The sequence below is a fragment of the Ovis aries genome, chromosome 13, assembly GCF_016772045.2.
Source record: "Ovis aries strain OAR_USU_Benz2616 breed Rambouillet chromosome 13, ARS-UI_Ramb_v3.0, whole genome shotgun sequence".
NCBI lineage: Eukaryota > Metazoa > Chordata > Mammalia > Artiodactyla > Bovidae > Ovis > Ovis aries.
In genome coordinates, this window is record NC_056066.1 from 47036800 (window position 1) to 47052045 (window position 15246).

Here is a 15246-nt window from a genome sequence, read left to right on the forward strand (position 1 = left end):
TTAAGATTGACTGGTTGGATCTCCTTGCAGTCCAAGGGATTCTCAAGAGTCTTCTTCCACACCACAGCTCAAAAGCATCCATTCTTCGGCACTCAGCTTTCTTTATAGTTCAACTCTCATATGCATACATGACTACTGGAAAAACTACAGCTCTGATTTCAAAATAAAACAATGACTAGAAAGCAGTATAAGCACAATGCTAGTTAACTAAAACTGAAGGTTTTCCTGGGGATTGGGATCAAAGCCATATAATCATTAAACTGTTTTCTAAAATAGGTTAAAATTAATTTTTAAGTCTAGGATTTAGATTTTGACATTTTAATTTCTTTTGAATACAAGTCACTTTTTGCAGGCTAGGAGGCAGATCAAGCCAGTCCAGTCCTCTAGAGATCCAGGCCAATTCTTAAAATCTTCAGCAGAATGACATTAATACAACGTGCTAACAATAGGATTATAAACTCTAAATAATAACCATTAGTCTACATTTTTTTCCTTAGGAAGCAGCCAAAAGTCTAGTCCATAAAGGTATGATATAAGAACATTTTGATCTACATAGGACAGAATGATCCAAATTATATGCTGGCCAACCTATCAGTGAGCCAGATCAGAGCTGGCCAAGGATTGGTATACAGAGAAAAGTGTTTACATTTTGAAAATTTGCTAATTCCTAGTTGTTGTTAATAAGAAAGCAAGTAAAAAATATTATAGATGCACCACACTGATATTTGATTGTGCCAAGGTCTTCCCCTGGAACACAGAGTTAAAGAGTATGGGGAGAAGACACTTATTTTCAAAATAAATTACTTAGTAATAAGAAATCTGACATATCGCATTCTTCCATTTTCCATAAGAACATTCTGACCATGAGGACTAGTTAAAAGAATGCTCAGCTCTAAAAAGGGTGTGGCAGAACACTTTCCACTATAGAATAACCTCCCACTTTCCCATACAATTAATTGCTATTCTCCCATGATGCATATTCATTCGGAACTTTGTCAGGAGCTTTTTGCCAGGGCCAGAAAATGAAAAATAAGAGAATGCCCGAATGACAGTTACTTGTGAGCTTGGTTAACATCTTTCAGGATGGACCTATAAAATCTGGCCACTGTTTTGTTAAACATCTGCAAACTGCAGAACTCCTTAGCCCTTAGTCATAGTTTCTGCTCAATGTCTTAAAGCTGGGCTCAGTTCCATCTGTGACTCTTTTCTTCAGGGCTGGGGTGGGTGCTAGTCATCAAAGTCTGGAATGTCATCATAGGAGTATCCCCGGTAGCCTTTGGATGCATAGTAGGCGATGCGCAGGTGGTAAAATCCTGGCAGGAACACCAGGATGCCAATGATCAGGACAGGAACGGCCCGGTCTGCCCCCTGGTGGCAGAAGGAAGCAAACATTACTACCACTCAAGTTATTAAATTGTAAAATAAAGTCATGGGTCCAATTCATAAATCAGTTATCATATACTTTTCAGAGCTTTGGGAAGTACACTACCAAGAGAAAAGGTTTACATCTCTTTGTCTCTTTAACAATTGCAGAAAAATTGCAAAGTACTAAAATTATAAAGAAATTATTCATGTTCATCCACAGATATTTTGGCTTTTACTCCTTTAAAGTTTTTAGTTGTGAATATACCAAACTCTGAGCCTTGTTTTTCATCCCTTATTATAACACAATCTCGGTTTTCCTCGTAGCTCAGTTGATAAAGAATCTGACTGCAATGCAGGAGACCTGGGTTTGATTCCTGGGTTGGGAAGATCCACTGGAGAAGGAAATGGCAACCCACTCCAGTATTCTTGCCTGGAGAATCCCATGGATTCTGGCAGGCTACTGCCATGGGGTCACAACAGTTGGACACGACTGAGCGACTAAACCACCACAACACAATCTGTAAAGATCTGCTTTTAACAGATACTGACAGGCTGCTTCATTCAAAACTGAAATAGATTTATTTACCTCATATGGTTATGGTGGAAATTAAATGAGGGGATTGATACATGTGAAGGAAGTAGCCCCAGCCGGCACACAATGACGATAAATGCAAGCTTAAAATCAAAGGGAGAAAACTTCTGAAGGGGATTATTTGAACATCAAAATTGGTGGTCTACAACTTTCACAATTGACATAGTTGGTGCTACTTCTATTATCTTATTTTACATTTTCTACTTTTCTGTTTATTTTTTTTCAGGATTTCGACTGTACATCCCTAAGGAGATATATCCTAAGGATTAAAAGAGTTGCTAAGAAAACTCACAGTGCGTTCAGCCTTCTTTTACTTAGCATTAATACTACTGTTACTTTTAAACTGTTGCTGCTGCTGCTGCTGAGTCGCATCAGTCGTGTCCGACTCTGCGCGACCCCATAGACGGCAGCCCACCAGGGTCCTCTGTCCCTGGGATTCTCCAGGCAAGAATACTGGAGTGGGTTGCCATTTCCTTCTCCAATTACTTTTAAACTATTTAATGTCAAATAAGGCATGAAGAAATTATTTCAATATCATTGGGATAGACACACATACACCTAAAAGCAAAGAAATTAAGTTCAAACTGTAATCTTAAACTTGCCTGGGAAATATCTAATACTACAGCTATTATGACGTATTGGATTGGCCAAAAAGTTCATTTAGGTTTTTTGGTAAGATGTTTTGGAAAAACCCACAAGAACTTTTTGGTCAGGTCAATGTCTATACACTATTTCCCTGTTTTCTAAAGGATACTTATTTCCTAATTCTGTCTCTGAAAAAGCCTAGAAAAAATGAAAACCAATAGTAATGGCATCATTAATGCCCAGTTTGTGAGCTCTAAATCTACTTCCCATAAAGAAACCAGAGCTCCTTAGTGAAATGGCTGTTTAAAAGTTGGGGGACAGGGAATATACAGATGGGCCTGGGATAACATGATGAGCCAGAAAGCAAGAAAACTATTAAAGGCTTTGAGAACCCATGTGTAATAGGAAACACACAGCATCCCTATGAAATATTCTTTCTAAAAGAAAACTAAAGTATATCTAAATTTAAGCAAGTTCCTAAATCTATCAGTACACAAGAAAAAGGGGAATAGAAAAACAAGGTAAATTGTACTAAGACAATACCCCTAGATCTATGTAAAAACAGTTAGAGAGGCATACTGAAGACGCACACTTAATAATAATTTACCAGCAACTGTAAATCTGGTATTTGCTTTAGTATATATAGGAAAAAAAGTTGTGGGTATAGATGAAACAAAAGGTCACTAACTGTTGATGTTCAGCTGTGGATATATACTGGGGGTTCATTATGTTATTTCATCTACTTCTGTTTTGTTTGAAATGTCTGCAATAAGAAGTGAAAAAACCCCAAACCAAACCAAAAACCAAAACAATCTAATAAGTGATTTTCTTAGTTAACACCTTTATCCTTACTTATAAAATAGTCTTTTATAAATTACACAAAGTGAAGTGTTATTTGTGATCTCACCTCCACTCCCAATTTTTACATCATTAATAAAGTTAACTGAAGGCACAGTCCTGAAGTTCAATGTTCAGATTTAGACAGCACTAAGCCAGCCTCTGGTAGCCACATGATACTTTAAAAATAGCTAAAGACAAATTGCTACACAGCTAAAGCAAATTTACATATATCTCAAAAGCCATGTGCAGCCATTTTATTGGGACAGTCTACTATTCCTAATTCCCAAGGATAATGCCCAGTTTTAGCTCTTTGCTGTGTTCCCTATACAAAGCAATGTGACCATCAGCCCCTGGTCTGGTGTGTGTTGAAGATCAGATGTGAACTATGGTCAATATTAGCTTAGATGCTGTGTATAAGCATCTGTATTGGGCTTCCCTGGTGGTTCAGATGGTAGAGAATCTGCCTACAATGAAGGAGACCCCAGTTCAATCTCTGGGTTGGCAAAGTCACCTGGAGAAGAATATCCTCCAGTATTCTTGCCTGGAGAAATCCACAGACAGAACAGCCTGGTGGGCTACGGTCCATGGGTTCACAAAGAGTTGGACATGACTGAGAGGCTAACAGAGAGACTGAGAGACTAACTGCCACTACTTTACAATCCAAGAGAAAGAACCACCGAAAACCACTTTACGTTTCTAAGGTATCATACTGAAGCTCAATAGGAACTTCAACCAAATCCATTTTAAGAACCAAATCTGGTCCATGAGCCAAAAGTCTTGGCTTGGTCAGTGGTCCCAGACCTATACAAGCCTCACTGCTTTTGCCCAAACACTAACTACAGTTGTATGTCTGTGGCATTGCAAAGTTACAATAATAGCATCCCACTCCAGTTATAAACTTTATCACTCAGGAATCCTCAGTGCTAGACTCAACTGTGCTGTTCCAAACTATGATGGTAGGAAAACTGCCCACATCTCAGACGGAAAATTTGCCCACCTGCCATACCCACCTCATAGGAACTGTGAGAGAAGTTTGTTGAGGCTCAAAGGAAGAAACACCTTATTGTCTGAGAACAAAATCTTAAAAAAAAAACCCAAACCACCTTTTCTTCTTTCTGCTGAAATATGCTGTACTAGATATAAGACAACAGAGTGGCTGGCATTTTAAACATCTTCTGGAAATCCCACAAGCCCCTCAGCTTACCCCTTTGCTGATATAGCCTGCCAGCAGGAGGGAGCCTATGATAATGAGAAAGGCGCCAATCAGAAACAGCACTGTAGCAAGCGCAATGGCCTTATATGGGATCTTAGGAGGGCTTTTCTTAAACTGGAAGAGAAACAAACAAAAAAAGACAAAGAAGAGCATTATGAATATACAGGACTCAGATACTTTAAAGCAGGGAGGATAAGAAAAATCAATCTTAGTGTGTCTTGAAGTAAGTCCTACCACCCACTGCATATCTGGGAGAGAAAGGAAAAGGACTGCAGGAGAGGAAGCTCCAGTTACTGCTCTAACAATAACTCGAGTAAGGAAATCTCAGCAGAATGTTATTTTTTCTAGTTCTAGTCTCATTCCACAGACCACTCATTATACTGTTAAAAAAATCATTTTCTTACAAAAACAAGACACTTCATGTTACACGTTTTTAATAAACATGCCTTTGCACATGGAAGAATGTACTAATCTATAGGGATTAAGAGTGAACATCAAGCTCTGGAAAAGTAAGAAAGAGAAAAATGATTTCTGGCATTCAAAGTTAAGTTGGCATCTGGTCAAAGGTTTTAAAAACAACTTTTTCTGAAGCATTAGTTGCCTAATCCACCGAGCAAGTAACCTGCCTTATTAACAAGTTCAAGTCAAGGTTAAAACACTCAAAGACAAACTTCTAAGGTTTGGCTCATGTTTGTGTGTGACCACACTGACTGGAAGCTTTTCCACCCTGCTTTAAAAAAAAAAAACTCTCCTTCAAGTGTGGGTCCCAAAAGTACAAAGAATAATTGATTTCTTTATACTGATACTTATTTAAAAGGACGGGGTTCCTGCTACTTCTTTGATCCTAGTTCCACCTAAAATAGTCTAGTCTAAAGGGAAGTGGGCAAAAGGAGATGCTACACCCTTAAGTACTTTATAAACAATGATCAGGAAGGACACACATTTTAAAAATATTCTGTTTTACTTACTGTTTGCCACAAAGAATACCTTTAATAAATTGGATCTCATGACATCAGGAAAGAAGGAAGATTCCCACAATCTGCTGGCTTTAGCAGTGAGTTTCTCCCTTAAAAAATGAACTGGTTTTGACTGAACTGTAAACAAACTGGTAACACAGTCTTTAAAAAATTCTGCTTAACAAGATAGTCTGATTATTTCCAGATAAACTAAATAAAATTTGCAACTATTAGACTCTGGCATCACAACTAAAATTTCTCAGAAATGGACAATATTTATATTGGTTTGAAACTGCCAAGGTCCCTCTTTCTGCAGGCTATGGCTGAAAGAGACTCAGCAGTTTCTTTTCTGCTCCCTCTAATCCCTAGGAACAATCAGCAAAACCTGGAAGGTCTCCCTGCTAACTCAGCATCAACAGAGCCAGCTAATCTCATCAGGTCCTTTCTGCATTTACCTGAAGGTCAATGTAGCCATCATCTGTACTAGAGAGTCTTGAGTATTTCACTTTGCTACTGGGAATTCCAGTAGCCAGGTTGGTACGAGACGGCATCATAACACGCTGACACAGCTACAGTATGAAAACAAAGAAAAGTATTATTGTCTGCAGGCTACTATAATGTGTTTGTTATACATACTGGAGTTCTGGGCTGCCGTGTTATACTAGCATTTGGCGATTTAAGCTCCATTGCTCTTAGAGCCTGATATTCCTTTGACATGAAAACATTCTCATTATGCCTCTACCCTAGTTTCTCCTGGTAGAATAAGAATCAAGACATTTGCCAAGAACCAGACTTCATATTTATTTTGCCATTAATGTTTCTCTGCCTCCTCATTTTTTCAAAGTCACAAGAGAGTAGGTGAAACAGTGGTTACTTAAATCCATCTGACATTTCAACCATTCTGCTACAGTACTGCCTGTCCCCCATCCCTGCTTTCAGAAAAAGGGGAGCATATACACAAGTGATTCTCTTATTTGACTAGGACAGAGGAGAGAGGGTGAGAAATGAAATACATCCACATCAGCATTTTGCCTATTTCCCTCTGATGGATATCATCCGTTTAATGCAAAAGATCTGTAAAAGTTCTTGTAAATTTGGATAAGCTATTGGCTACCAGTATTATACCAGTGTCCTCTGATTTGCCTGTCTCTCTGCTCCACCCCAGAGGGCTTCCTCCTTGGCTCAGGGGTAGAGTCCAAAGGAGGAGACCCAAGCTCAGTCCCGGGGTTGGTAAGGTTCCCCTGGAAGAGGGCACGGCAACCCACTCCAGTATTCTTGCCTAGAGAATCTCATGGACAGAGGAGCCTGGCGGGCTACAGTCCCTGGGGTCGCAGAGAGTCCAACACAACTGGAGTGACTGAGCATGCACGCACTGCTTCAGTCCAAGCACTGAAAGCAGCAATTTCACTTTCCAGGTCCTTCTTCAGCTACATCAAAAACAAAACAAAAAAACTCTGAATAAATGCTTGGTTTTTGTTCAAACTAGTCAAAGTTGACTCCTATAATGAAATCGTGGCTATTACGTCACCAGCTTAAAAGACAGTAGATAAGATTAAACTGAAAAACATTTGTAATTCGTGTACTTTTCCTCCATAAAATCACAAAGTTATGTGAATGAAACAAGTAAACCTATTTTGATCAAGTTACTTGATTTCTAAAAGTGAAACATATCTATGCGCTTTGCTGCTGCTACGTCGCTTCAGTCGTGTCCGACTCTGTGCGACCCCATAGACGGCAGCCAACCAGGTTCCCCCGTCCCTGGGATTCTCCAGGCAAGAACACTGGAGTGGGTTGTATATACTTAATTCTGAATATTAATAAGCTGTTTTAAGTGGCCTGCAGACAACCTAATTAGCATTATAAAGGAACTGGTGCTAACCGCTCCCGTTCCTTTTTAGTAATTTTGTAATGATACAGAAATCAAGTACTGAAAAAATAAGTTTGCTTTCTTATATGCTTTTCAAAAATGGTTAGATCAAATTATGTGAAAAATTGTTTTTAAGTGTTGTGATCCTGATTACACGATAATCTAAATTTAATTCTATAAAACTTTTAAGTTTAGACTACCAATAAATGGGGGGTCTTGAGAGCATTTAATCACCTGTGATTTGTATCAGTCTTTAAAAGTTTACATACTGTCATTAACTATTCATACACTGCATCAAAACATAAAAATAGGCATGGCGTGAGGAACACCAGACGACTGCTTATTGGTAGCAGAGTAACAATTCGAAAAGAGGGAAAAGGAAAAATGTAAAGCAATGTTTACTGAGTACCTGCCCAACAGGCTTTTTTACCAGCCTCACCGGAATCCCCAAATTTCTTCAGCACTTGAATGCTGCAAGAATTTTTTAAGCATAGCACTTAGCACACAGCTTCGCACTACGCGCCTCTCCACAATACTTCCCTGTCCGCTTCCAGACCCAGCGAGCAAGAGAAATAAGAACTGACGTGAATTTAGATGGAAAAATCTGCTTTCAGGAAAGCGGCCAGCCGTCCCCCGGGAGGGTGAATGCTCCACACCGAGGACTCCAGCCTTCACCGGCGGAGAACGCAGTCTGGGCCGCGCCGAAAGCCTGAGGCGAGCGCTTCCGCTTCCGCTTCCGCTCCCGCCCAGGGAGCACACACGCCTTATCCGGGGCCCGAGCACGGACAGCTTGCTCACGGTTGGCAGCTGGAGCGCCCGAGACCTCCCCCAACTGCCACCCCGCCTCGGACCGGCTACACGCCGGAAATGGCGTGTGTTTTGGAGGCTGCGGGCCGGAAGTGGCGTCAACGGGGGCGACGCCTTCTCATTCTAGTTTCTTCGGTTTCAAGCCCGCTTTCTTTCCAGCGGCCCGCAGAAGTCGTCGGGTCTTACTGCTGCTCAAGCGGAGCGGCCCCGTGGGGTTTTCTAAGGCTCTGCAGTCCTGGCTGGCTGTCCACCATTCCCGCCGGGGCCGGTGGGTTCCTAGGCAGCGGCGCCGCCTGGATCACAGTCAGGCCCAGGGCTACCCGGCCACGTGTTTCTTTCCGGTCCCCCGGGCAGTGTAGGGAGCTCAGTGGCGCTGCGAAACGCACAAGCTGAGCTGACAAAGCTCCAGAAAGCTGGAGGTCTCCGTATGACCAAGGAAGGCTGCCTTTCCCGGGGTCTGCGCAGCGGTCTCTGCCACCGTCTACCTCACTCACTACTCTGGAGTAGCACCCTACATTCCCGTGCTTGTTTCCTGCACATCTTCAGGCCAGGCCCTATTAAGAGGGCTGCACACAAGGTACATTTTGCAATACATAAAGCTCTTTAAAATGTCAAGCTTTATTAAAGTATAATTTACATATACTGAAGTACAATTGGGTTAGTTTTTTTGACAAATGCAGTGGAGACATCACCACAGTGTAGATAAAACTTTTTATCACTCCAAAATCTTCCAGCAGGCCCCTCTGCTGTCAAGTCTCCTTCCCCAACACACTCGGAAGGTAATTTATCTACTGGATACAGTGAGTTCTACCATCGGATAACTAGAATTTAATACGTGACTTTGCAGCACAATTATTGCTGGGCCTTTTTCACTTTCTTGGTTGACGCCTGACACCCATGGAAACCATTTTCATCCTTTAAGGGAATAAGTCCCCCCTGCCCCTCCCAAAAGTACTTACACTAGAAAAACTATTTTTGCACATACTTCTTGGGACCTATCACAGACCTACTAACATTTTCAAGACTCCTGTACAAGGCTCCCTAGGCTAAAAAAACACTGCCCTACAACAATCCTGTAAGTGACCTTATAAAGGCCATTGAACTTTGCAAACATTAAGCTTCTGTAAAGTGTTAGTTTCTGCTAATACAAAATATTATATGTGTTCTACTCTTTTCATTTCTTGAGCTCAAGTCAGAATACCAAAGTTTGGCAAACGAATCACCCCAAAATACTCACTGTATTTGGAATACTTTAGACTGAAAAAATAGAGCAGTTACATGAAAGAGCTGGTTGAATTACAACTTGTTTAGGATACTTGCAATCACTGTAGTCCAAATGAAGGCACTGTCCTACTATGCTTAAATTCAAATGACTTTTATTTAAATTGAAAACGATACTTAAAACACATTTAGAGTCAAAACTCTTTTGTTTATAAAAACTATAAGGATTATTCCTAGGTAAGGCAGAAGTATTACTCAGTTAACAAGACCAGATTTGAATTTGCACTTTTCTTTAAACAAGTTGTAAAGAATGGAGAAAAAATAGTTATTTACAGAAAACAGTATCTACATATGTACTCAGAGGTACAAAGACTTAAGTGTGTGCTGGCATCTCAGAAGCAGTTCTCAAAGAGCTTAGTTTTATTTCTTTGAATTTTAAGAATGTCTAAGATCCTTCTTCATCCTCGATCTTGGGAGCCAAATAGTACTTTAAATGTCCCATATCAGCAATTTTATACTCTACAACTGAAAGAAAACAGGAGAACATACATAGTTAATTATTGAGAAGTACCACATACACTACCTACAAAACCAACATTCAACAAGTTTATTATCTTACCAAGGGGTACATCTGCAGACATACTGAGTGTTACTGTAGGAGACAGTGGAGTGGCTTTTGTAAAGAAGTTCAGGTACCTCAATGCAAAAGTTAGCTGAACTGGTTCATTCATCTCTATGGTAACCTTAGGGAGAAAACAAGAGTCATTATACTGAACAACATTAAGAAAACTGCAATCCATTCATTGATAGTATACATTAAAAAACAGTCAGCTACTAAATAAAGGAATAAAATGTTATTAATATATTACAATTCTGCAAACCCTAAGGACTTAATGATTATAGACAAACTTTATTATGGCTTATAAAAAATCACAAAGATACCCAAATACCTCATGTCTCCTACAGAGGGACACACCATTATCTATAAAATATTCTCCTCCCATCTCCAAACAAAACACCTTGAAAATCATCAAGCCCCTAGAGCTGTATCTATCAGAAAATGGATTTGAAGAACATATTAACTGACATAAGGACCTCAGTGGGCAAAATCCAGACTTTGGGAAATTTGATAACAAATGACTTAGTTTCTTCAACCAATGAAATTGTAATGGAGAGAAGGAAACTGAAACCAGAGAAACAATGGACTGAAAGAAACCTAAGAAGCACATCCCAATGAACTGTAATATATGGACCTTATTAAAAATCTTGATTCAAATAAACTGAAATAACAAGGGAAGCAGAACACTGAAAAATTCCTTAACATAAATTTTCTTAGATGTCATAAAATGTTTATGCTATAATAACAGTAAGATATTCATGTGTGAACTTTTAAAACTTCTGGCTGTGCCTCACAGCTTGCAAGATCTTAGTTCCCAGACCAGGGATTGAACACATACCCTCATCACTGAAAGCATGGAGTCCTAACTACTGAACTACTGAGAGAAAAACAAAACTCAAGATTGACAAGGAAATGAGATGTAATTTAGAATAAAAGAAATTAGCTCCTGGAGTTTTGTTACTAATATATATTTATTACATATATTTAGACTCTTTATTTAAAAGTTAATATATAAGGATTACATAAGAGCTAGATTTCCCCCCCAACCAGATCCTTTTATTGAGTTGCTTAATTATTCGGTAAAAACATAGTAAATACCTCCAGAAATTTCCAAAATGATGGTATTGGAGGGGACTTTGGGAGGTGCTTACGTTAGGAAGGCAGACTCCTCATGAATGGGATTAGTGCCTTTTAGAGACCCCAGAGAACTCTCCTACCCCTTTCACCAGGTTAAAGAGGCTGCTGTCTTCTTAAATGAAGAAGCAGGCCCTCGTCAGACACCAAATCTGACCCAGTCTATGGTACTTTGAAACAGTAGCCTTACCAAACTAGGACATAACATAGTGTAATTCTTCAAAGTATTTTGTTTACTTGAAAACTACTTACAGCTTCCTCCTCTTTATCAACATTACTCGTCTGTGACAATTTAATATTTCCATTTCCAAGTTCTCCACTTGCAGAAAATTTCACTCCATCTTTAGCACAGGAAATTACAACAGCATCTCCAATATGACTGAGATCTCGGCATATACGTGCAAATTCACCAGAAGGCATCTTTACTACACAGCTATACTCTTGTTCCTATAAAACAAAGAAATGTAAAGGTCATGGAAATGAAAGATTTGGCACCCTCACTTCCTGAAGATTCAACATCTAAACAAGAACTCACAATTCAAGATTTTCTGATTACTCTGAAATATCACTCATTGTGCAATTTCTTAACATTCTACTAAAAAAAATGCAGATATAAAAAAGAATAATCATCATCATACTAAGAAACCAATTAGAACTTAAACTTTTAAAAGTAAATGCACTATCCAGGGAACAAGAGCCTCCAGCTAATCACTCTATAGGAGGTCTAAATCAAGAAGACATTAGTATATGGCATACAAATGGTAACAGCACAAATAGGTTTGCTTTCCAAAACAAGAGCGTGTTAGGCATTGTAAACATCTGAACACATCTTCTTTTGATGTTGATAAAACCTAACCATAATGAATTTCTGCTAAAATAGCTTTAAAATCTCAATAAAAATCAAGCACTCTAGGAATAATAATTTTTTTAAAAGATGCAGAGGTTAATGCAAATATGTCCTTGGCAGCAATGAATTCAAACCATAGCACTGTAGAACACCATAATTTAATAAAATGACAAATATATCAGTCTAAATACCCTACTCTGGAATATACATGAGCAGATATACAGAAAAGTTCTATTAGGAAGTAGGCTTTAAATTATTATATAAATATATGTTATGTAACTATCATAACTGTGTACAGCATGCTCAATCAGAAACTTTTGATACTCACTGGAATTCCAAGCTGTTCAACATCTAAATCCATTAACTTCATTTCATAGTCTGAAACCTTTTCCTGATCTACCAAAAGAAAGCAAATTTGAAGAAAAACACGTAAATTTACAACTAAGAGGTATATTTTACAATCATCAGACTTGGGAAATACACTGCATTTTAGTTTCCTCTGCCATAACTCAGTAGAAGGGTGGACTTACTTGGAGCTTCAAATACTAGTGCCAAGGTGTCCGCATTATCTTCAGCCCTTAAGGTAATGATGTCTTCATTGCCAGCACATTTTAGTATTTTGGACATGCTAGAACAGAGAAGACAAAGGGTTTTTAAACACCATCTTCTCAAGATCGTTAGTTTTCTAATGGAATTAAAATCAGGAGTTACCACTTTTAACCATTAGTTGCAGTTGTTTAGAGCGTAAGTGGTGTCTCCTGGACTGCAGCCTATCAGGGTCCTCTCTCTGTCCATGAGATTTCCCAGGCAAGAATACTGGAGTGGGTTGCCATTTCTTTCCCCAGGGGATCTTTTCCACCCAGGGATCGAACCCTCATCTTCTGCATTGGCAAAGTGATGCTTTACCAGTGAGCCACCAGGGAAACCCTTAACCAGTATGCCATCTGTCAGATTGGTGAGTTAGGAAAACGTACTGCACGGGGGATATGCAAGCCGGTCCAGACACTTTGGAATGCAATCTGGCAGTATAAACCCAAAAGGCCCACAACATACCAAAAGCAATTTCACTTCTGGATATAAATAAAAGAACAACATTTTATGAATTTCGAGTGGGTGAAGTAAATTATCGGGCCAACTATCTTTAAAAATGATCTAATAAACCTATTAAAGTACACGGCATGTACTATGGGTATTTATCATAAGCTTTAAGATTTAAACATGTGTAGTTCAAAAATTGAACGCCATTGCCCTGGAGAAAATTTTCAAGTCCAGGATCTTAGGGTGCTCACCGCAACTTTGCAGTAATAAAAGAAATACTCTGGTCCCTAGATAGTGTGACAGAACTAGGATACACTATAAAGCACTTTAAGTCAACCAGGACCAAGGTTTCTCATCCAAGTTGCTTGCACTTAACGACCAAAGCGTTCTGCAACAGTCTTTTCCTGAAACCGCAAAGTCCATCATTTTCCCGCCACCACACGCTTTGTGACTTTGGCGCGGAAAACAGCCGGTTCGCTGTTCGCGCTGCAGCCAGCGCGGGCTTTGCAAACCGCGCGCTCTGCTGGGTCCCGCCACCCGCCCAACTCCGCAGCAGGCCAATGAGAAGACGCAGATGGCCCACGCCAGCCAATGAGGGCCCGGCTCGTAGGAGCTCGCGCCAAGAGCCAGAGGTAGGAGCGGACCATGGCCCGGATGTCCGAGGCTTTGGAGCTCACCTGGTGAGGTTCACGCCCATGGCCAAGTTACGGTCGCAGCGGTAAGTGTCGAAGCCCTCGGAGCGAAGGGTTAGCTGCACCAAGGAGACATGAGACGAGTCCATGCTCTGTAGGTTCACGCCACTTGAGCTGATGTCCCAGCAGGCCTCATTGATGAGATCCTTAAGCGCCTCCAGCACTTTCTTCAAGATGGAGCCCTGGACCAGGCGCGCCTCGAACATGGTGGCGGAGTCGCAATGACACGGCTACAGGTACAAGGAGTGAGGAATGTGTAACCGGCTTAGGCTTCAGAGGATGAGAGCGAGAGGCAAAACACGATTACGAACGCCTGAGACGCCTCTAACAGCTAGCCGCGCCTGCAGCCGTTTAATACTGCCGCGTCTGCTAGCGCGCGCTACGTCTCCGTGCCCCTTGTTGATACGTCATCACGCTGCCCTCCCGCTGCCTGGGCGGAGAGACTGTAAAGCCAATCCTGTCCCTGCACTGCACGAAAGCCGCCCCACCCCGAGCATCCATTGGAGGATGCAGGTATGGGGGCGGGGCAGGAGCGCAGCGCTTCAGGGGCCCAGCAGATAGGCGTGCGCTGGAGTCTTGGCCGTTTTGTCATGTTCCGGCACCCGTAAGAGGAGTCCTTGTGAGTGTGAAAATCAGTCCTAGGCTGGGCGGGAATGGTCGATGAGCTGCGACGCTGTGCTGCCTCATCAGCCTCCCGCGTGAGGGGTAGAAAATTTACAGCCCTGAGTGAAACGTAAATCCAGGCTCTGTGCTCAGTCGCATCGGTTTGTCTGACTCTTTAGGAAGAAAAGCCACCTTTTCTTTAGCTGTTTGAAGGGAGGTACAGTTATGATTTAAAAAAAACAAGAAAAGTTATCTCCCTACTACCAGCTCTTAAAGCTCCTCCGCCACCTACACACAAATTGATATCATTTATTCTATGTAACTTTCTAAGTTTTTTTTCCTCTACAAGTATATATCTTTTAAAAAACAAAAATGAGTTCATGCCATAAAGAATTCAGCAAAGTGCTTACTAAAGTATGTTTAATTTTATGCCAGGTTCATGTTTTGTTTATCAGCACCTCTTAAAAAGATGGCATCATATCCTACAAATGTAACCTAACCTAACTGCCAATCTCTTGTAATTCGGGCAACTCCTTGAAGTAGTATTGTTGGATAGAGGAGCATACGCATTAAATTTTTGATAAATGTTAACTAAGTTGACTTCTAAAAGATTGTAATTTACATTCCAGCCAAGACTATGAGCATGCTCCTTGCCTCTAATTTTTCTGTTACTGGCAATCTAATTTTTAAATCTGTGCTCGTTTGTGTGGAAATTTCAATTTGCATATTAAAAGACTGGTGCAAATTGGATATCTTTCATACAGTTCTTGACCATTGCATGTTTATATTTTTTCTATTAAACTTTTTTCTGATTGATTAAAAGCATTTCATATATTAACCATCTCCCTATTATGAATATTCTCCCTT

At 40.4% G+C, this 15246-nt stretch overlaps 2 protein-coding genes across 4 annotated transcripts; both read right to left on the bottom strand.

Moving 5' to 3' along the window:
- Window positions 1–302: 302 nt before the first annotated feature.
- TMEM230 (transmembrane protein 230) lies at window positions 303–8129 on the bottom strand. Of its 3 annotated transcripts, none has more exons than XM_012188661.4 (4): window positions 7959–8129; window positions 6007–6120; window positions 4587–4709; window positions 303–1368 (listed from the first exon to the last, which is right to left on the bottom strand). In XM_012188661.4, exons 2-4 carry the CDS (start codon window positions 6103–6105, stop codon window positions 1228–1230), a joined length of 363 nt encoding a protein of 120 aa, XP_012044051.1. In that variant the 5' UTR covers window positions 6106–6120; window positions 7959–8129; the 3' UTR covers window positions 303–1227. The 3 variants fall into 3 exon arrangements, with proteins under 3 accessions (XP_012044051.1, XP_004014388.1, XP_042085670.1); XM_004014339.6 differs by having other exon boundaries at window positions 8003–8116; XM_042229736.2 differs by lacking the exon at window positions 7959–8129 and adding an exon at window positions 5583–5661 and having other exon boundaries at window positions 6007–6122.
- A 1455-nt stretch (window positions 8130–9584) lies between these two features.
- On the bottom strand, window positions 9585–14102 carry PCNA (proliferating cell nuclear antigen). Its single transcript, XM_004014340.5, has 6 exons — window positions 13762–14102; window positions 12577–12674; window positions 12375–12442; window positions 11452–11646; window positions 10066–10189; window positions 9585–9971 (listed from the first exon to the last, which is right to left on the bottom strand). The coding sequence occupies exons 1-6, from the start codon at window positions 13980–13982 to the stop codon at window positions 9892–9894; spliced, it is 786 nt and encodes a 261-aa protein (XP_004014389.1). The 5' UTR covers window positions 13983–14102; the 3' UTR covers window positions 9585–9891.
- Window positions 14103–15246: the final 1144 nt, after the last annotated feature.